The following is a 23,144-nucleotide window of genomic DNA, read 5'->3' on the forward strand; positions in this document are numbered from 1 at the left end:
TCAGAGAACCTCAGGGACCCCGAAGGCTCAGGCAGCCCCCACGGAGCAGGTCATCCAAACAATGGAATGACTAGACTCCACAGTGCGACTGAGGGAAAGGGGCCTGCGTCCTCTGCACCTGATGGCTCTTTATGCCCCGTGAGGGGCGGGGATCTTCCAGTTTGGTGCCTTGGAGCAGCACCTAACCAGAGCTGGGCCTCAGCAGCAACCCAGAGAGGACATGTAAGGCCCAGCCATCCCGAGAATCTTGCCCCTGAGATGATGGGAGGGAGGCGCAATGATGGTCGAAGGGGGATTTCTAACAAATAGCGACCACTCATTGGTTGTTTACTTTCTGCTGGGCACTGTTCTAAAAGCTTCAGCCATGCAGCTCATTAAACCCTTGCACAAGTCTTCAGGTAGGTTCTGCCATCATCACTCAATTTTCTGGGTGATCAAGTGAATTCTAAGAAGTGGAGTAACTTGCCCAAAGCCACCCAGCCCACCAGCGGTTACACTGTGGCTTGAGCCTTAAGAGGTCCCACTCTGAGCCTGCACGTCTAACTGCTATGCTGGTCCCTTGGGCCAGTGATGACTGTCCCCTTTGCTAAGTCTGGGTCTTTTCTGAAAGCTTTTACTCTAAGAGAAAGACGAGGGAGGAGAAATTTTTAAGGATGCGTGTGCTGTCTGACATGGTACTGTTCTCCAGAAGTGGACTATTGTATTGTCGAAGATGGGGTGTCAAGGTAGGGAGGGGCATGGGCATTAGGGCCAGGTGGACCTGTTTCTGTGCCCCACCCCACCCCATGGCTCCTTCTCACACTGCAGGGGCGGCCCAGTCCCACCTGCTCAGGATATTGGGAGGAGTGACTGAGGTCACCCACATAAGGTGCCTGGCAGAGTGCCTGCCATATAGTTGGCATTTAAGGAACAAGTATCTTTTCTCCTGTGTCACCTTTCTTCTCCAAAGTGAAGTGCAGGGAAGGGAACTGACTATGGAAAGCAGTAGGTGCAGCATTTGTTTGGCAGTGGAATTAAGTTAATTGAATGTTTTTGAAGTCAGTTTCTTTGAACTTGATTGGACAGTCACTCCATCCCCAAAACTTCTTCATCCATGATACTCTCTTATCTTCCACAATTGCTTATTTCCCCGGCCCAACGCCACTGCCTTAGGAACTTCTGTTGTGACTAGTCTCCGAGAAAGCAACAGCACATCATCTTCTGGAATCCTCAAGGAATCAAGCCCGGAGGCGTTCTCGCTGGCTGGCGGGAGGCAGGGTGTGCAGCCTGCCTGGAGGAGGAGCTGGAGCAGCGAGTTTCAGGGTGTGAATCCTTTGATGTTTTCTGACTTGGGATGTCTTCAGCACAGCTCTTGTGGTCACAAGGTCTCTCAGGTGACAGCCATTTGAAGGGAGGGGTGTTGTATGGAAGTGGGTTGAGTGTTGGTTGAGGGACCCACCAGGGAGGAGTGGGATTCTCCATTCTAAGTGCCTAGTTGTAGGGCCAGTGAGGAGGAGTCCTTTCTCACGGGAGAGTAGCCCTGGGGCAGCCTGTGCAGTCCCCCAGGGGAGCAGTTTACCTTGCTTCCTAGCAGGCTGACTTTTTTTCCTGGCATACTTCAATCTTTGCCTCAGCAAGTTACCATTTGTGACAGTCTGTTTGTGCGAAGGCAGCCTGAGGCGTTCATCTGCCCGGCAGGGGCTGGGTCTGGAATTTCCTGGAAGTCTGAGCCATTTGAGGGGGTGTCCTTTCTCATCCTGTTCTGTCTCCCCCTCCTTCACTGGTTCTGTGACATTTTACATTGGTGAACAAGCCCTTTTGCCACTGGCTTTCACTCATGACCCCTTAGGGATGTTTTATTCTGCTAGTAAATGACTGGAGTTTTAGATACTTTGCTCAGTACTCAGGCATATTGACTCATTTCACTGGCTGTGCTCTTTGGGCCTGACTCAACCCCGCTGTGGTGGAGGAGGAGATAATTTAAGATATGGGTAGCTGCATGAGAGGTCTGGGCACAATGCTGTGCTCTTGGGTGTGGAAGTTTGATGTTGTCATGGTGACCAAAGCTGTCATTCTTCAATAGGGGAGGGCCAGCGATCTCGAGCTGCCAAACCATTCTCTCCAGAAGCAGATGTTGGTTAACTCACATGACCCATGGCTATGACATTTCCCAAGGCTGTGACATTTACCATTCTCTTCTTCTGCCAAGTCCCTAATCACTCACTCATTCATTCAACAAATTTACTGATTGCCTGCTGTGCTCAATACTGGAGACATAATGGCTAAAAAATACAGACATGGTCCCTGACCTCTTGGAGCTTATAGCCACAGTGGTCAAATATCTCAGTTTCTGTGATTCTGGAGTAATTAGTAGCATCCCTTTCTTTCTCAAAAGTGTCCTAATTTGAAAGAAAAATTATATGGTCACTCTACTGATAGGTAGTGGGAAAGGCCCATCTTATGCATATAATCATGCAAATAAGTATAAATAAAACCAGGATGAATGCTGTCCAAGGAGAGGGAGAGAGAGTTGCGGGGCCCATGAGCAGGAGAACTGACTTAGTAGGATGGGATTCCAGGTGGAGGGAGATGAGTGCAAAGGCCCTGGGGGAGAAGGAAGCCCAGATGTCTGAGTACTTGAGAGCAAGAGTGTCCATGGCCAGAGGTCAGCAAAGGGGAGTTGGTAGGTGATTAGACTGGAGACCGGTGGGGGCCAAACAGTGCAGGGCCTGAAGCTGGCTTTATCCTAAGAGCAGGGGGAAGCAATGGCTGTGTTTCAAACAGCTGGGTGACGTGATCTGATCAGTCTGTACATTGCCATTTTGGACCCTCATATAAACCCAAAGGGTAGCAGTGGAAGTTATGAGCTGATTTTAAGTCATTTGTTCATTCAACAACTAAACATTTATGGAGTGTTAGCCATGGCACTCTGCTAAGTGTTATGCTCTGGATTTCTGAACTGATTTACCTTCAGAGATGCCAAAACTCAAGTCCTCGGGGAAGCCTCTGTGGACCCTCAGGGAGGGTGGTGCCCCGCTCGGCCTGTCAGCATTAAGCACTCACATTCACCTCTACACTTAAGAGATTCTGTTGAGTGATCATCATTTGTCTCATCTGCCAGCTCCTCGAGGTTCAGTCTGTCTTTTACTGATGCCCGGTATAGGGCTGCCTCATAGGAGATGCTTATGTTTTGAGGGATGAATGAATGGTGCTTTTTAGGTTTGTTTTGGAGATCAGGAGCACTTCATGTAGAACCTGTTGTACACCTGACACTGATACAATATTTTACATAAACTTTACTTCAATAGAAAGAAAAAGAACTTTTGCAGGAGCAATGCAGAAAATTATTTTGTTTCTGTGCAATAGAAGCCCTTTCTTTTCAATCTGGTTGCCAAGAGTACTTCTCTCAAATCATCTTTCTGCTTCTTTATGCCCGAGCAGTTTCCCTTGGTGTCTGTAGGTAGCAAAGCTTTACATATTAGGTATGTGATCATTTTGAGGCAAGTGTGGCACCTGGGATATTTATTCAACAGCGTGTGGAAATCTTTGCTGTGAGTCAGAGTGCCAGAGACAAACAAGCCTTCCCTTTGCCTGCCTGGGGCTGTCCCTTCTTCCAAGCAGTCTTTTATGCAGAAAGTTTAGGCCAAGGCAGCAGGTGACCTTTTCTGAGTACAGGTCCAGGTTCTTTGTGCCCAAGGGCACAGCTCTTTTGGGTTGAAACAGCTCCCTCCTGGCTGTTGCCTGAAGTCAGAAGTATTGCCCTTTCTTCAGTGAAGCGGCCACGCAGAAGATTGTTCAGTGCATACAAGATCAGGCCTGCAGCCCCCGGCCTGTCGCTACAGGCCTCCACTTCAATATTATTATTGTTTTAATCCCCGGGGCTGTTGATTGCATCACTATTTAATGAAGAAGATCTAAGGCTCTTAAACCAGAAATTAAAGGGCTAATGGAAATTGGCACACCACTGAAAAATGGATTTGCAAATGAGAATTCAATGTTCCAAAAAAAAACACCCATAAAAATAAAACAAACACCGAGAAATGAATGCCGTGGTGTCCACATTTACATACAAATGTGCTGGTGTTTGCTTCTCATTTAAAGTGAAGCAAAAATATCGTTTAATGAGATTTTTGATGGTGTGTGGCTTGTACAATTGTTTTCATTACTTATAATCAAATGTATTCATTTAGATAAATATTACACTGCATGCCAGTCATGAAGCAGGTGCTGTGTTAGGCTCTAATGATTAGGAAATAATAAGAAAAGATGCAAGATGCCTATTCCCTGTCCTCCAGAGGCTTGCAGTCTAGTAGCAACTGTCTCAGACGCTAACACTTGCAAGGTGTTCACTGTGGCCAGGCACTGCTCTACATGCTTTATGTATATTCAGTCATTTCATCTTTGCAATGATCCTTTGCGGTCATTGCAGCCGAGGAATGGAGAAGGTCAGTAACTTGCCCAAGTTGAAGCAGGAGGCAGAACTGGGGTGTGGACAGAGGCGGTCTGGCTCCAGAATCTGTGCCTTTGAACCATGATGCTCTCCTTCCAGTAGGGACTCACGTGCTCTGGGTGGAGGCCAGTGTGACTGGTGCTAGAAAACAAGGAAACACATATTTCACAGAGCCAAAGCCTGGGACTCAACCTGTGGGACCCCAAAAGGACCTGCCTTCCCCTGTGAGGAGGTGTGGAGAGCAATGATGACCTGTCACTTGTGCTCCAGGCAGGCCTGGCTTTGAGTCTTCACAGAAGGTATTGAGGCTGGATCAGTATAGTCTGTTTAAAACCAAAGAACGTGAGTTATCGTTCAGGGCTGCAGTTCTGAGTAGCCTCTCAATGTCTATTGATAACATATATTTTCCTGTCCTGGCAGAATTGGGCAGCACAGATGGAGGGCTTGCTCATACAGATTAAGTTTTACTGAGTAAGGAGGATTTAACCTTGCATTCTCTGGAAAATGAGGACAAGAAGTACAAATTCCTACTTTTCTAGATTGTCCTTTTTCAGGTGGAGGAAGGTGACATAACATGTGAGCTTTAGAAAAATGTTGGCAAACTGAACGGTGAGTTGTCTGTGGGAGATAGGAGAAGGCCAGACTTTTAGCCAGTCCCAGATCGCCACTTAACTACTACAGCTGTGGGCAAGGTACTTCTGTTTCCTGTGGTCTCATTTACAAAATGGGAATAATAATACAATTTATTAGTCCAGGGTTTTTGTGAGGGCTGAAGAAGACAAGAAGGTGCACTGCAAATACTGACTTCTTTGATTATTTTTTGTGAATATTCTGGAGTTTTCTTAGATGTTTCTGGGATTGTCTCCACTTCATCGTCTGCCTCCACATCAAGCTGTGCTCCTTAGAGGGAGTGCTGCTAATAGGTGCTGACACATTCTCTAAGAGGGCACAGGAAATGAAATATTATATGGAGATTTATATCGAACCCTCAAGAGCAAGAAAGAGTCTAAGTAAATAGCTATAGCCAAAATAAGACAGCAGAAGCATCTCTTTTTCATGATGTTATTAATCATCTGTTAAACTTCAGAGACTCTCCACTGTGGGGGCAATGGAAGGAATGGCAATCTTTGATTTAGCTCCCATTGCAATGAATCAGAGTTCCTGTAGCTGCTTTTGTAGCCCAGTAAATTCTCCCATTACCCCCCACTCCAGAAATTGGATACATTCATCTTTGATAGATGAATCTCAGGTGCAGAGATACCAGGACATACATCAAACATTCTTCTCAGGACCAAGGGTGATTTTTTAACATCACTTGGCAAATTCGTTATTCAGTCTGTAGAGGCTGAGTCCCAACTGAGACGAGAGGGTGATATTTCAGTTCTTTTGGGAGCTTATTGATCTTTGCAGAGCATATACATAATACATATATCCCCGCCTTCTAAGTGGACTTGATGCCTTCCTTTAGTTTAAATTTTCTCTTATTTGTCCTTTCGGGTAGTCCAAGAGAGAGAAAATTAATTCCACATGGTAAGACACAACTTTGAAGTTAAAGAGCTCTCCTAAATATGGCTTGATCCTACATGACAATATTTAAATAGGTCAGTCCTTAGTTTATACCCGGGCATTGTTGAATTGAGTTTTAGAATATTTCCTCCCCCACAAAGAATGAAATAGTGGTAGCAAGAAAAGCCCCTTGTCTAAGACCATAGGCTCTGGTAGTACAGTCTAGCTCACCTTGGGTTTCTCTCTCTTTATTTTCCAAACAGATGCTCCACTTGTCCTGTCCATTCTGCAGGTGGCCATCTCTTTACATTTATAACCAGACTGTAAAGTTCTGATGACGGCCTGCTGCCTGGCTCCCCTGGGGATCCGAGGAAAGGCCAATATTTGCACATAACTGGATACTTAGGATGGCAGGAAAATAAACACCATCATAATATTCACCACAGCCCTGAAGGTGCCTCTCTCTTTGCTTCTTTATGGTCTGGCTTGGTTTTTGTGAGTGTTGATTTGTGGGAGGCTGTGCGGCTGTAGGAAGGCCAGCCCACTCAGGCCACTGCAGGCTGTCCACCTTGGTGGGAGGCGAAGGCACGGGTGTGTCCATTCTCCTTCCTTTCTCCCTCTGCCTCTTGCAGATGCCTGAGGGGTCCCAGCCTGGGTGGGAGCCAGCCCGCGCTGCAGAGGTAGTGAGCTGAGCCAAGAGGGTCAGGGTGGGGAGAGGGAAGAACACCGAAGGTGGAGAGAAGCTGCCTCTCCAGCCTTTAGGATGATGATCTTCCTGCTGACCGGTCAGTAGCGTCCCCTTGCTCACTTTGCTGTGCACTGTACGCGTGATCCGGGCAAGAGGTTTCCCTATTCTGTCTCACGTGGCCCATGCCCGTCACTAGTAAGTGCTCAGAGAGGACTCCTGTCATTATTAATATTTTATATACAAAATGACAAGACACACTGAGTCAAGTCATATACCTTTATAAAAAGTCCTCTACCTTTTTAACAACCCCGCAGGGAAGGGTCCCTCATTTTATAGATGCAGAAGCTGAGGCTCAAAGAAGCTGAGGAACTTGCACAGGCTGAACATTTGCCGCTTTGTCCACAAACTTTCTCTGGGGCAAGAGTAATATGCGAGGTGTGTATATTCTCTACCTCTCTGTCCTGAGGCAGAGGCTTCTTGGAATCAGCCCCAGGAGTGCCTTGCTGGGGGTGGCTCTGCATTTCCTCTCTGATGCCCTCCCGTTGACATTTGCTGTTGGAGGTATGATGATTTGGCCTTGAACTTGGATGCAAAACTGCCCCTCCCCCAGCACTGCACATTCACTTCCGCTGCTGTGAAGTATTTATAGGTGAAACACTTCTGAAGCAGGAGAAATAAAAAGCAACTGTGGCAAACAAATTAATACCATACTTCTATTTCTTACCTAAGGCCCTTCCGCCGCAAATGTGCAAGGAGGTGGAAAGATACTGCTATCATCCTGTTACTGGGGTTTTGAATCATTAGGGGCACTTTTGAGTTGTAAAGAATGTGGTCTGCCGATTGCCTTTCTCTGTCTCACAGGGTTTGTGGCTTTCCTTCTGTCCATTAATGTCTGAAAGCATGCTCATTTTTAATATATTTATGAGGCCACTCTTCACACCCTCCCTCATTGTGCCTCAAACCCTGGCTAAATATGTACTTCGTAAGTCCCTGTGCTGACCATGCCCTTTCGGGTCTAAGAACTCAGACACAGAGCCACCTCTGTGCTCTCAAATGGGGTCCTTTCCTTTTGTCCCAGTGATATAAGCTATTTGTAAAGTGACCATACATTCTGGGTTACACCTGTCCTGTGGTCCCAGCATGGTCATTAACAGAGTCCCTTTTTGCCCTGCATCCTGGCTTGCACCATAAATCAGATGATCACCCCAGCCATTAGCGTCCATGCATATGGCAGGAATCAGTTGTATTCTTCAGCCAGTCTCAGACAAGATGAGTTATTGTTGTTCCACCTTTGTTTGTCTTTCTTTTTGGTGCCGCATAAGGAAACAGGGAAACAGATGATCTCACTGAGTACACAGATCATAGGAGAAAAGCCACAGACAGTTAGTGGTCCCCTGTGGGTCACCATTCATCCTTCTGTAGTGCTAACACTCTTGATGGTAGCTCTTGATGTCAGGAATAGTGATTTATGCAGCTGGGCACTGCCTTATGGGATTACGGCACTGGTGGGAAGGGTTTGGTGGGGGGCTTCTGAGGGATCTTTACCTCCTTTCTTCTCTCTTCCCTTCTATCAACCTCAGGCACCTCACTTTCAGAGAGGCTGCAGTTTCTGTTACACCTTAATCCTAAGGCAGGGTGGGGATGGGGAGGATGGAGAGAAAGAGAGGCAGGAAGAGAAACAGATTCTTTTATTTGTTTGTTTTCCAGCTCTATTGATGTATAATTGACCTATAACATTGTATAAGTTTAAGATCTACAACATATTGATTTGAAACATTTATATATTGTAGAATAATTACCACCATAGTGTTAGCTAACACCTCCTTCATGTCATGTAACTGCCATTTCTTTCTTTGAGGTGAGAGTGTTTAAGATCTTTCCATGAGCTTTGAAGTATGTAATGCAGTATTACTAGCTATAATCACAATGCTGTACATTAGATCCCTGGAAGTTATTCATCTTGTAACTGGTAGTTTGTACCTTTAACCACCATCTCTCCACTTCCTCTTACCCCAGCTGGTGGGGACCACCTTTCCAAGTCAGCACTTCTCCACCTTATATCCTCCTTCTCTCTTTTCCTCCCCCAACTCCTTTTTGTTCTTCAAAATGAACTCATTGTATTTCTTTTTGTTGGGTTACTTTCTTTTGTTTATCTGATTTTACCAAGAAGTATATTGCATGTGCCTAAATTAATGTTTTTATTTCGTTCATTCATTTATTATTGATTTAAGCATTCACTCATGAATTGTTTAGTGGGGACTTGAGTGGGTGCTAGAAATTTCAACTTAGAGGCAAAAAGGGAAACTCAAGAAGAGGTGGAATTAAATTGTGAAGTAATGCCCCCTTATCTACAGTAGCCTTTCCCTGAAGCTTGAAGTTCTCATATTACAACTAGCATAATGTTTGTGGTGGGGAGAATCCTCATAAGACTTTTCTGAACTTGATATTGGTTGAATTTGTAAGTGAATGTGTGATGCTCACTGAGTCTGAGATCGCGGCTTAAAATAATGCTCATGTTGGTTGAACCTTTACGCTGCAACTGACCTTTTAAGCCAAACCGTACACCAGTTGCATCATTTCCTCATCCATGTGTTCAGACATTTCTAATGGGCGGGCTGGTTTATCTTCACTTTTATAGCCTGAAGGCACAAAAAAATCCATAAAAGTAAGGGCATTTAAGATGTTTTATCTGGGTTCAAACAATTAAGATCATTGTAAAATACCTTAGAAAATTAATAAAGTTGAAAGTATGAACTCAGAAATATTCTTGTTGAGTTAAAATGATGCTATTAATTCAAGTGATAACAGTCCATTTATACCGGGTTTTCCTTGTATGTGTATAACCCAAGTTGGCTGATTCATTTTAATTCTGGTGGTTTCCTGGGGTCTTTCTGACTCATCAGATCTAGACAGAATCAAACCTTGTTGCCAGGACTGGGGTTTGTCCAATCCTTGCAAAGAATTTGGTGACTTGTTGGAAGCCTTATTTTTCTCTTCTTACTTCTGGTTCCAAATCTTGCTCTGGCCCCAGCATGCCTGTAACAGCCCTTATATTTAATTTCCACAGAACCTCCTCCCTGAGGCATTTGCATTAGTCGTAGCCCACTTTACTGAAGATTTGGGGAGTGAGAGAGGAATTTACATCACAGTTATAAAGCAAGTTAAAACGGGATACTAGGCGGGCCTGCTCTCCAAAGTCCCTGGTGTGCCACTGGAGCACGAAGTCCCTGTGTGTCACATTGACACTCCTTTCTCTCTTTTTCTTTCTTCTCTTCCTCCTTTCTCCTCTTTCCTCTGTTCCCTCCCTCTCAGGGTATACAATCCACCTTTCCCTACATTTATTTATTTTATTTTTGATGCAGAACAATTAAGATCTCACTGGCTCCAAAAGCCACATAGAGTTCGGTGCCTCTATTTACATCTCAAGCCAGTGGTCCCTTGTGGAGTCCCTTTTGCCTAAATTCTTGGACATGGGCAGACCTGCTCCCTCACTTCTGTTTGGAGGTGAGCGTGGAGGTGGGGAAGAGGAGCACTAAAAGGAGAGGAAAGGGTGAAGCCATGGCTTTGGGCCAGTCAGGGGTGAATGCTGGCTTCTCCACTTCCTGGCTGTGTGGCATAGGGCAACTTACTTAACTTTCCTGAGCCTGTTGACTTGTCTCTAATGTGGGATAACATTACCTCCTTGCAAATTTTATAGGATATCATTGAATATTGTACAAATTGAAGAAAGGATAAAATGGAATAATGCTTCTAAAGCCCCTGGCTCCGTGCAGACACTCAATAAATGTTAGTTTCCTTTCCTTTCAACATAAACACTTTCCTTGAGGGCTACATATGTAAACATGAAGTATTTATAAATTGCATACTTTGGAACAAAGGAAACTTGGAAAGGACTCTTACTTTGGGTTTTTCGATGAGCAAATCAGCATTTGCTTGCCTTTGCTGACAATCTGAATTTTAATATGTAGTGCTGGGTCTGCTTCTGATGTCTGTGGGCAGTTCTCTGCTTAGTGAGACTTGATTGAACCCAAACTCTCTTTACAGCTTCAGAGAAGTTGTAAGTATTGGGTATTGAAGCTGTGTTTGAGACCACCTAAGTGACTGAGGCCTGGTGCTGTCCCTGAGGTATTACTTCCAGGTGGGCCCATCTGAGCTGAGTAGGTAATGGGGATAGAACAGTTGTTAAGGCCTGTGGTTTGGTCTGGTGGCACTCACAGTGCACTCTGAAAATGGGTGTTTTACCAGCAGAGAGGACTCGCCATCTGCTTCCCTCTAAAGCAGTACAGAGCATAGCCTCCGACAAATACGTGAAAGTTGTTAATTAGGCTGATTTAACATTGGCTAAGACATCCCATGCAGCTAGATTTTAAATTCTGGGGTTCCAGGGTTTATGTTAGAAACAGTGGCCAGCATGGTATTTCGTGTTCTTAATGGGCAGAAAAGAATAAATTTAATCAAAAGAGATCTTATTTTTTTTCCATCACCAGGTCAATTGTCTAGAGGTTTGCCCAATCCAGCCCACAGCCTATTTTTGTACAACCCATGAGCTGTGAATAATTTTCACATAGGTGAGAGGTTGTAAAAAGGAAAGAAAAGAAAAATATTCAATAGAAACCATACATATCCCATAAAGCCTGAAATATTTACTAATTGGCTCTATAAGGAAAAAGGTTGCTGATCCCTGGTCTAGGGAGTTTGAAATATCTCAGATCAATGAAGGGAAAATGTAATCACGATGCACTTCTCAGTTGTAATCTGTTTTGTGGCAACCACTGTCTGCCTGTTTTAACAAAGCTTAATTGGCAGTATTTAGGATAAATAGAATCACATTTCAATATTTAATTGTGTCTTGCTAGCTCCACACACAGTAATTCCAACTTTGTCCAGGGAATGGAGTCTGTCTTTGCTGTTCTCGAAGTAGCTTATATGTCTGTCACTTCCCTCCGAAGTCCCCACCTGTCACTTCCTCACCAGAGATGACCTATTTGAAAGCTCTTCCTACCCCTGGCCTGAAAGGGGCTGGCAGGGGCCAGCTCAGGAAAGGCTGCTGAGGAATTTTCCACCTTTTACTGCCCATGCTGAGACTCGTGAAGGATTTTCAGCAGGGAGGGTGTGATCAAAAGCCAATTAAATATACATGATGCACAAGTATGAGCTCATCTGTGGGGCTCCAAGCCCGACTGAGCCTCTGGGAAAAAGCAGGGCCCAGGTGAGACCCGGAAGAATGGGCATGTTCTCGAGAGGGCGTAAGGAAAGGCCCAGAGGTATGAGAGGATGTCTTATGCAGTGTCTTGCCTGGGCCTGGAGACTTTTGATAGTAGTTGAGATGGCGTTGTATCATTGGTGTGGCAAGTTTATTGGGACTTCCAAGGTGTATGGAATTCCAAATCTAGTAGCCAGCAAAAAGTCATCGTCACTTATTTTAAAAGGGAGCAGTGTGTGTGTTTGAGGGGAGTGAAATGACAATCATGAAATGGGCTACCATTTGTTAAACCCTGACTCAGTGCTGGGCACTGGGCTAAGGGCATTACGTGGATCTTCTCATTTAATCCTCACAACTCTGTGGGCGAAGGTACTATTATCCTCAGTTTGCAGAAGAGGAAATTCGGGTTTAGAGAGCTTCAAGTAACTTGCCCAAGGTTCTGAAGTTAGTCAAGGGCAGAGCCGTGACTCTCTGACCCAGGAGCCCATGCTCTTAACTCCTGCACTCCTGAAAGAAGCTCCCTGTAAAATATTCTGACAAGACAGAAAGGAGAAGGGTGGAAAGCCACTCAACTCCTCCCTTCTGGAAATGACCACTTAGGGTGAAAGATCCTCTAGAAGGAGAAATCCTTCTTTGTAATGCACTCAACAATATGTGTGCACTTTGCATAAATCATGGCCAGATTGCATAAACCCCGTGCCTGCAAATTCTACCTAAATGGCACCATCCTATACATCCGGGGTTCCCCCCAACTTAAAACTAGTTTCCTAATTTTAGTAAGTGGGTGTGCTGTGTTTCACTTTATGACTGTACCCTCATCCATGTAACCAGACTGCAGCTTCTTGAGGAAGGAATTGATTTGAGATCTTAAACACAAACACCTTTGTTAACTGACTCTCATGGTTTCTTACTCTCTTTGCAGCATGCCCTTGATGCTGACAACGCAGGCGTCAGTCCAATAGGAAACTCTTCCAACAACAGCAGTCACTGGGACCTTGGAAGTGCCTTTTTCTTTGCTGGAACTGTCATCACCACCATAGGTATCGATTCGCTTGCTGTTTTCTCCCCTGCAGGCCGTCCTGAGGAATGGCACTCACTCCACATTTGGTCCTCTTAGACTTCATGGCAGCTTGAGGTTCCAAGGAGCCTTATGAAACCCCGCCAGGTTTACGCAGTAGTTTTAGCAGCTTCAATAAAAGGCAAAGCAGAATGAAGAATTTCTTTGGAAATGAAAGGCTAGGAGACTTTAGTTTTAAAGGACCTCATGAAATGGCTAGAGTGGAAAATCAAAATATGAATTCATCATTTGAACTAACATGGCTTGGTTGAGCTCAAATTCCTTTTAAAAAAATTATGCTTTTTATTAAAATTTTATAGGGAAGAACCAAAATGTCCTACCAAGTTTCATATGAAAACAGCGCTCTGCCTCCTCTTTCCCATGTTCAGCTCCCCTGGGGTAGCCACTTTTGCTCTTTTGAGTAGTCTGATATTCATTTCCAGGTCTTTAAATATCATGCTTGTATTGCCACTTCCTGAATTTCCAATTTTGGAGATTATTTCTTGACTTCCCGTTGTGGAAGGTGAGGAATTGCAGTAGTTCCCCCTTGCCTGGAGGATTGGCTCTCCATGTTCTTAGTTACCTGTGGTCAACTGTGGTCTCAGAGCAGGTGATACTCCTTCTCACATATCTTTGGAAGTTTAAGATAGCCTAACACTGTCACAATGCCTACAGCTTTCACCTAGCTTCATCTCATCACACAGGCATTTCATCATCTTACATGGTCACAAGAAGTGTAAGATATTTTGAGAGAGAGAGAGAGAGACCACATTCACATAACTTATAGTATGTTGCTATAATCATCTATTTTATTATAGTTATTGTTGTTAATCTCTTACTGTGCTTAATTTATGAATTAAAGTTTATCATAGATATGTGTGTATAGGAAAAAACATTGTATGTATAGGATTCAGTACTACACATAGTTTCAGGTATCTGCTGAGGGTCTTGGAGTGTATACCCTGTGGATAAGGAGGGGACCACTGTAGTTCTCTTTCCTCCTCCATGTCCCACTGTGGAAGGGATCTCTTCCTGTCCTCCTGTCTTCCCAATATATCTTAATTAGATCAAAAGTGAACATTTGCATTATTTTGACTAGGTAAATGCTCTTCAAAACTGATCACATGGTGATCTATGATTGCTTCTTTCCTGCACCAATTTTTGTCTTATTATATTTGTGTGTGTCTTGTTTTGGATACCTGGGGAGTTTTGCTTTTTAGTTTTATGGGTTGACATTATAATTGTATATGCTAACCTCAGTGTGCTAGCTTTAAGCAGTATCTATCAGTTCCTTATTATGGGTGATGACATCTCTTCTCCCTTTCTTTCTTCCTGCCATGATTTCAGTTGATACGATCCTCCTACAATTTATTTTTAAATTATTAAATATGCTTATGCTTCTCTTAGATGACTCACTCATTTTCAATAACTCTTGGCTCTCAGCTATCACATATAATGCAGTCAGTGACTTTGCTCAGCATCTCAGCTTCTTTCTCTCTTCCACTATCAATTCTTACTCCTTTGATCATTCTGTAACTTCAGCATAAATTACATACATTTATAAAATTTATATTCTGTGCTATTACCCTGACCCTCCCATTTGTTTTGGTTGTAGTTCTACTACAACCAATGCTTTTCTCTAGTCCTTTAGCTGTGGTTTTCCTCATCATTACTTGCTCGGCTGAAACTCATCTTCAAATAGTTGCCTTAAGAATGGCCACTGGGGGCAACAGTCTCTGAGTCCCACGTTGTTAAAAATGATAGCCTTATCCTGGAAGGGCAGTTTGGCTGGGAACAAAATTCTTGACTCGCATGTTCTTTTGTAAGCATCTTGTAGGTAATTTTAAGTGTCTTGTAGTAATGTCTGTTCTCTTCTGATGTTTATGCTGCTGTGGAGAAACTTCATGAACCAATTTTTTTCCACTTTTATAAATGATATAATCTTTTTGCTAGGCTTCTCAAAAGATTATTTCTTTATTTTTCACCTGTTAACACTATGAGGTTTTATCCCTTTTATTTCTGTAAAGTTTCTTGATTGCTGTCTTTAAGCATTTTCTCTCCTGTATGGTTTTGGTTCTGTTCTTTGGGGATTCCACTACATACATCATCACTTCTTTGCATGTCTATCATTTTTCCTCTACTTCTTTTTACCCCTTAAAATTTCGTTTTCATTTTGTTAACTTTATCCTCTCTATTCCTTTTCTGTGTTTTTCACAGTGCCTATTCTGTGTGTGCTTCACTGATTTTATTTTCATTTTTGTGATCACTGGGGTCTGTTTTCCTTCCTATTTCTTTCCTGAATTCTATTAACTCACATTTCGTCTTCATGTGTTAGCTCACCCATTCTTTCCTGATTTCCTGCATTTGTGCTTTGTGACTTTGCTGTGAAGATTCATAGAGGTGATTATTTCGTAGTTGATCACACTTTTTGTCTGCTTGGGGCAACATTTTTCTTCTGAGTGTTTCTCATTTATTGTTAAGCTTTGCTGCTCTTTTCACTTTTTATTTTTAAATGGAAGCTTTATGTTGATGTTGGGCCAGTTTATTTTTTTAAATACTTGACACTAAACAAACTGTATATCCCTAAACCAGGTATCTGCCAAGTGCTTCCAAGGCCTAGGGAGAGGAGCGCAAGGAGAGGCAGAACACCTTCGAAGCAGTTCATCCAAGACTTTTCTCCTTTCCGCCCAAGACACAGAGTGCTTCCTGAGAATATGGCCTATCTTTGTTGTCGCTGTGTAGTCCTGCCTGTTCTGTTTTTCCTTAGGCTGCAATCCCTCTTCCCCTGCATTCCACACTTGGTGCAAACAAGGCGATCTCTTTTGAAGTTCAAGGTCAGACCCTCACCTTCATAATTGGATTTTTCCTAGCACTTTCTGAGATTTTCCACTGATAGGCCCTTTCATCTCTCTCTGCGTTTCTTCTCCTTATTTTTTTCCTTATGGCTTCTGTCTAGTTTTAGCTTCTTTTGGTAATCCTTGCACATGTGGTGGACTCTATACATTTTATTTCTTTCCAAGCTCTACTGAAAATGAGAGTTTTCTGTCCCCATACAGAAGTGAAGTCAAAAGGCAATAAGAATTCTCATTCCAAAGAGTGGGAGACACAGCATTAAGGGGCCCCTCTGCCCTCATAGTGGGAGCGTTCCTTCATTACCACCTGTTTTTACTCTCTTGGAGGAGCTCCCTCCTCTCTTGCTCTCTGAGGCCCAGCTATGCCTCCCGGGGGGTTATTCCTTCTCCCTTATCCTTCGTGACCACATCTTAAGTGAGTGTTGGAGAGTGTGCCTTGCTTAGAGGATGCACATCTTTGATGATTGACTTCTTACTGGTGCAAGTTTCAGAGGCTAAGGGTTGTTTTATAGGCACAGGTTTTGTTTTTGTTTTTGACTTAGCCTTTAGGACCTGTGTTGTTTCTACATAGGTGCAATTAAGAAAGTTACATGCAACAAGAAAATCTTGCATAAAAGGGAATTGTCATTCTTTTCTAGAAAGTCTTTCAGTATAATTAGATGACATACTGTGTTTGCACTTAGAAATCTATAAATATATTATGATCAGCTATTACAAATACTAGATGTATACCTTACATTGGTGGTTGAGGGGCTCAGAAGTGCTTCCTTTCAGGTACTCCAGACCAGACTGGATCATATTAGTCTGCAGTTTCAGAGCACTCAGCGAAGGAAGCAGGGTGGCCTGGCACCATTTGGGGTAAGGACAAAAAGTGCTGTGAACTCAACAGCACCTAAGGGCGTCACTGCAGTACATCAGAGATGACCCATTTTTGAGAGGTCCATTTTAGAAGGTGCATTCCACTACCCAGTGTTGGATCTATGAGACATTAGTGTATATGAAAAAGGAGAAGGAAAAAAAAGACAGAGAAAGAAGACTTAATTTGAATACTACCCCAACATTCACTAAAAGGAAAGAAGAAAGACAGGTCATTGGCTCACATGACCTGGTTCATGTACCATGTCCTGGCTGTCTACAAGGCTGCTGCCTCCACGGTGGGAGGCAGGACACTGCATCATACCTATGCGTGGTGGGGGATCTTTCCCAAAAAAGCTGCAGGAAGATGGGTGTCGAATAAGAAGCTACTACCAAACAGGCATACAAACAGAAACAAGTAAGACCCAGCCCAAACCACAAGTCCACTTCTGTATGTTGGCCCCCTGTTACTGCTAGAGATTGGGTCCTTGTTTTAGTCAACAGAAAAAACCCACTATTTTCTGTCTCATGCTCTCTCTCAATGAAAAATAATGTTAAGTTGAATACCAGTTAGCTGGCTAAATTTTAACTGTAGAATGGAGGGTCTTTATAAAGTCATACAGTTAGAGAATTCTAAAGAAAACCCTAGTATAATGTTAGTAAGAATAATGAGGTGAGGAAATAATGTCTTTTTCCCACAGTATTTTGTGGCAAATTCATTCACCACATGTGGCAGCAAAAGGCTTATAAGAAAACTCACAGTCCACTGATTTCTCTACTTCTTCTTTCCAGTATTTAGGGGTCAGTCAGTGGAGCGACTAGATCTGAGGAGCTGAGTTTTCATTATCTGTGAAATATGTAAACATTAGCCTGGACTTGAGTTCCAATGCTTTGTGACATAATATTATAAAACATTGTCCCATATTATTGAAGTTTTTTGAAAAACAATCTTAATGGGCTCCACTGGGCGTACTATCCACAACATAATCATATGCTGTTGAAGGCTTACACTGTTTCTACTTCTGTGGTAGTAACATCATAATGGATGTCTTTGTGAGTCAAGTGTAGCCTTCATGTCTGGTTGTGTCCTTGGTAAAATTCCCAAGGAATTGTTGTCTCAGAGGGCATCGACCTTTGAAAGTCTCACCAAAGTGCTTTCCAGGAAGACTCTCAAGAGCCCATGAAGTTATGTACTTTTCAGACACAAAAAATCGATTCATTATTTAGATGTGTGCGGAGAGATTTTAGGAACAGCAGTCTTCTCTGAAAAGCAGCAGTACTACTCAGTAACAGAGGTCCCTTTCATCTGAATGTATCAAAGCACTTCTTTTTTAACAAGATTTCAGGATGGTCACATATACAGAGAGATTTTCAAATGTATAGCAAAAGAGAATATATTCAGGTACTTCTCCAAACCCGGAGCCATGCCAGAAGGAAGACTAATCTGCTCAGTCTTTGGCTGAGGGTGCCCTGCACCCTGGCCCATTTTTAGTAATTAACTCTGATGTGAGAAAGTCCCTCCTGCCTTTGATTGTTGATTCTGTTGGTGGGTCCCCAGCAACTGGCTTTTCTAAGCTGGAGGAATGACACTTGCTTCTGTGGGCAGGTGATTTTCCACAAACCATCACTTGCAGAAGGGCAGGAAATGATGGCATTCTTACAACAGTTATGGGATGCAATTGGATTCTAGTCTTTGAGACATTTTTGGATGGAGCCACCTGACTCTACCCACATCAGAGGACCCCCTGGTCAGGTCCCAGATGGCAGCCAGTAACTCTATCACTTGCCTGGTGGCCTCATTTAAGAGTTGTACCTGCTAAGATACCTAGGCAACTTTTTCTACTTAACCAGCACTTGAATTGGATGTTTAATGCATGGCTTTGGAAATTGCAGTCATCATGGCAAACATTTACCATTTCCTGCATGCTTACTAGGTGCCACACACATTATTTCATGGGTTCACATTAACTGTTATTAGTGTCACTTTACCAATGAGAAGACTGAGGCCCCAAGATGTTAAGTAACTTGGCCAATATCTCATGGTGAGTAAGCAGGGGAGCCTAGCTTCATTCTCCAGGACCAGGACGTAGTGTGCAAGACTCAGTGGGAAATGAAAATGTGGTCACTTGCTAAAAAATGATTCAAGATATCAAAATGGCAATAGCAGAGCAACAATCAAAGCCTGGAGCCCTTCTAAGTGGGGAGGCCTGCATGCACAGGTTGCACCCCCATAAAACCAGCCCTGCCTGTGCAGTCTGGTTCTACAACACACACTCATAATCAGATACCAGGTCTGAACAGCATGCAACTTGGCAAAGATTTGACTTTGGCACATAAAGAGCAAATGGAAGTGTTACATGTGTGTTACTCATATGTAAGTCCTATTTGAGCACAGCTTTCTCTTTGTAAGTGGCTTGGAGCTATTTTATAGCCAGGGGTGAAGAGAGCCCTGCCTTGATCCTTCTTATTCATAACAGACTGTCCTTGCTGCCTGGTCATCTGCCAAAAGTTGCCAGAAACTCCTTGGGCTTCCTTTGCTTTTCTTAAAGCCAGGTCTAGGGTGCTGGGCTAGTTCTGACTGCTTCTGTAGTAGCTGTGTCACTCCATCTCATCTCCCTGCCAGAGCTGCCCCTGGCTACCCCAAGAGATACTCGCACCCCAAATCTAGCCACGGGCCCGCCCAAGTCATTCACCGAGTCCAGCCCGGGCACGTACATTTTGCCCTTTTCCTGGCATTGTGGGAGAAGAGTGGAGTTTCCAGAGGGAAAGCAGGAACCCACCATCTGCTTTTCCCTGGGGCTTAGTTTTCCTAGAGATGAATTGCTCAGAAATGATTCCTTCGTACAGAAAACCTGGGGCAAGATGATCATTAGTAATATTAACTGTTTACTTTGTGTCCTGCTTCACATGCATTGAATCTGCACAGGTAACTCATAGTTCACATATAACCCATTTCATCTTTAATAGCCGTAAGGTAGCTGCTGTGAATAGCTCCATCTTTCAGAGGAGAAAGTGAGGCAGAAAGCTTAGAAATATTGTCCTAGAGCTGAGAGTTAGTAAGTGAAAGAGTCAGAACAGAAATGCCTGTAGTCTCTATTCTAGAAAACACTTAAACCATTACACCTGATTCAAAGTTCTACCAAGGACTCCAGAAGGATGGACAGCAAGTCTAATGGGCCCAGTATCACTAGAAACAAAAATCCAGGAATGTGTCCCTACTATTGCCTCAGAGCAAAGCTCCAAAATATAAGTTCTAGAATTTTCCCAGAGTGACAGAGTTGAGGGTTAAACTGGAACAGTATTTCCATATAGTTCACTAGAGGCATGAGACACACACACACACACACACACACACACACACACACAGCACAGCATTATTCAACAATGACGATTACTTATTGTCCAATACAAAGTGATGGCCTTAAATATGTTTAAAGACTTAATTTGAATACTGCTTCACTAATGCTCTTACCTAAGAAATTAGCTTTTATTTTATTTGAGTGTTCTAGTCTGCAGAACCTGGACAAATAAGGGACCAATGGTGCTAATAGTAATGACAGTAATAATACTTTGTCTTGGTATAGTACTTTTCAGTTCACAGATTTTCTCCACACTTTCTGGAACCCCTCCAACCTAGGATTTGGAAGGTTAAGTAAGCCTAAAGGCAACTAGAAAGAAGTGGGTTTGGATCTGGGACATCTGTCTCCGTACTTGCTCATGCTCCTTGGAGGGCTCTGGAATGTTCCCTGAGCACAGTACCTTACCTGGCCGGGAGGTCACATCCTCTCTGAAAGCTGGAGGAAGGGCATGCAGGTCTTGTCAGGGCTTGTAAGATGCATGTTTAGCAGGTTCAAAGCCTCAATGTGTTTGTCTGCATCAATAGTATGTTTCTTTCTGAGATATTCTGACTAAAAGGAAACCTATATCCCCTGACAGTAATTGGGCAATGATGAGACGGTCAAGCAAGAGTCATAAATGCTGCTGTGAGTCACAGTAAACCTACATAAAGTGAAGCTCTACGTAGGCACATTTATTCCCTTTTCAATGTAAATACGATTATTCTTGTAGGTAATGCTTAGAAAAACGATTTTGCCCAAGTTTCTGAAAGCACCTGAAAAAAGTTCCAAGAGCTTTTGTTTTGCACAATTAAACCGAAATGATGAGGAGTAAGTGCAGTGTAAGATTAGGAAGCCTTGCCTGAATACTTTTAAGAAATGGAAACTGTAATTTATGTAATTTGTGATAAGAGGTTTGAATGATTCTGACTTAGAAAATTGAAAAGGAAAATAGCTACATGACTCATCACCCAAAGGTAGAAAGTAGCACTGAGTTCTCTAGGCTTATAGAAGGATGAATCAAGCACTAACCATCTTCATTATTCTTTACTGTGTTGCATCCCCCCAACATGCCAGTAACCATGAACACAATGCCTCACCCATTGACAGGCCCCAGAGGAGTTACCTGAATATGGGTGAATAGTTGGGTGACTGTCTAGACACGAGTTAGCATAAGATTTAAGTACTTTTGTCATGAAAATGAATATCAAGTAATTTGGACTTTCATCTCTCTATAAATTGTGCTAATGCCATTAGCCTTTTCTCTTCCCGCACTGCTTTCTTTAAGTTCCATCTGTATCATGTGAGCCCAGCACTCACCACACAGAAATTACTGATGTGGTTGCAGAACTCTTAAGAATGCAGATGTTGCTGTTTTCAAAGCACTGTTTTCAAATAGGCATTAATGGGCCTGGCTGTATAAAAGGATTCTTTTGTATTCAAACTTCCATTCCATCAACAAACATTTATGTAGCACCTGATAGCCCTCCATGTGAGAGGCAGGTGGGAGGGGAGGCAGGACTCAGAGATGATGCAGAGCTCCCAGTGAAGTGGGGCAGAGCTAACCCTCACTGTCAGGGCGGGAAAGGTGCACTGGGTCTTCCTTTCCTGGTTCCACCGTTTGCAGGCTTCCCAGGGCAGGGTTGTGTGATCCACGGGCCAGAGTTTGCGCTAGATGGCACGTCCTCCTGAATGCGGAGCACGCATCCCCCTCCTCAGGCAAACGCTGAAGACAGTCTGTCAGATGGAGCAGATGCTCACAGGACAAGACTGTAAAGGAGGAGGTCTTTTCAAATCTAAATAAGGTGATGGTGAGTCCTTCTTAGATGTTCGGGTCTCCCTAAACCAGCTATGTCCATTCTGAGACGGACAGTACTGGTTTCCATCAAAAATGCAATTCTGGGTGACCACGAATCCCCCAATCTGTAATCTCTCTAAATACAATAAGATTCAGGAAACCCGGATCTCCTTAAAATCGCTTCTAAGGAGGGAGGGAAGAAAAGCGATGGAACAACGTCCTGAATTTTATAGGGCCTTTGAAATGAAGTTCTACTCCCCAAAGCTCACGAAGTAGGGAGAATGTAGAAACCCTTTAACAGGTCTGTGGATTCTTCGCTTTGGCTCAGTACTTGAATTTCTCTGCCATCTCACCCCTCTCCCTCTCCCTTCTTTCCCAGGGTATGGGAATATTGCTCCAAGCACCGAAGGAGGCAGAATCTTTTGTATTTTATACGCCATCTTTGGAATCCCCCTCTTTGGCTTCTTACTGGCTGGAATTGGAGACCAACTTGGAACCATCTTTGGGAAGAGCATTGTAAGGGTGGAGAAGAAGGTCTTTCGAGTGAGTACTGCCCCTGTTTAAATCCAAACCTGTGAGATCCAGTTGGATTTAGCCTGGTTTGCTCCAGAAGGAATTACCAGGGTCTTACATCAACTTTAGTGGGATAGTTTAATGTTATGATTGCATTTTCTATTTCAGCTGGTGGGAATTGTGGGTACTGTGCTTAAACTCCCTTCTCTTGGGTGGTTTGCTTCTTTAAAGTGGCATTTCTGGAATCACAACACAAGAGTGTTAAGTATAGATTTGCCGACGCAGACTTTATGAAGATGTGGGGCATGCGCAGTTTCTTCTTAAAGATGGAAGATGGGTTCCTAAGTGTATCTGCAGTAAAGCAGAGAAGTACCCGTGCATTTTGTTACTGGATCTCCTTTTTACTTCCAGCCACAGTGTCATCAGACTGATTCTGGTTTCTAAGGCCTTTTTCAGCAGCCTGCCTTTTCCAGACACTGCTTCATGCTTTGTTTTGTTTTCTTGAGGTCCCTCCCTCAGCAACAGTACATGGATCCACTGATTTATACTAAAGTATTGCTGATTGCTATTGTCTTAGTGGGTTTTTTTTCATCTTGAGAATATTTACCTTTAAATAAGGGACACACATCTCAATTTGAGGAATTTCTTTACTTAAGATGGTTTATTTGGCAAATACCAGTGACAGGTATGTGGCATAGATGTGATTGGACTGGGGTTCCCAATGCCCTTAACTGACACCTATTCATATGATTTATAGAACACTTATTTTGCTTAGGTGTAAAGTCATTTCTGTGCCCTTTCTCATTATTGACCTAATTCTCAAGTCTTTCAAATCTTCATTAGGGATTTATTTCTTAATGATGAATTAATATTTAAAATGACAATTTGACATCTTTTCTGGAATCTAA

General features: G+C 43.3%; 1 protein-coding gene across 2 annotated transcripts in view; it reads left to right on the top strand.

Annotated features, from left to right (window-relative positions):
* KCNK10 (potassium two pore domain channel subfamily K member 10) overlaps positions 1 to 23,144 on the top strand; it is a 126,526-nt gene that overhangs the window by 63,951 nt on the left and 39,431 nt on the right. For both annotated transcript variants that reach the window (XM_073242012.1, XM_017656013.3), the window contains 2 exons: positions 12,749 to 12,866; positions 22,103 to 22,266. In XM_073242012.1, coding sequence (XP_073098113.1) covers positions 12,749 to 12,866; positions 22,103 to 22,266 — 282 coding nt within the window. The remainder of the gene's footprint in view (positions 1 to 12,748; positions 12,867 to 22,102; positions 22,267 to 23,144) is intronic.

Source organism: Manis javanica, chromosome 8 (genome assembly GCF_040802235.1).
Source record: "Manis javanica isolate MJ-LG chromosome 8, MJ_LKY, whole genome shotgun sequence".
Lineage (NCBI taxonomy): Eukaryota > Metazoa > Chordata > Mammalia > Pholidota > Manidae > Manis > Manis javanica.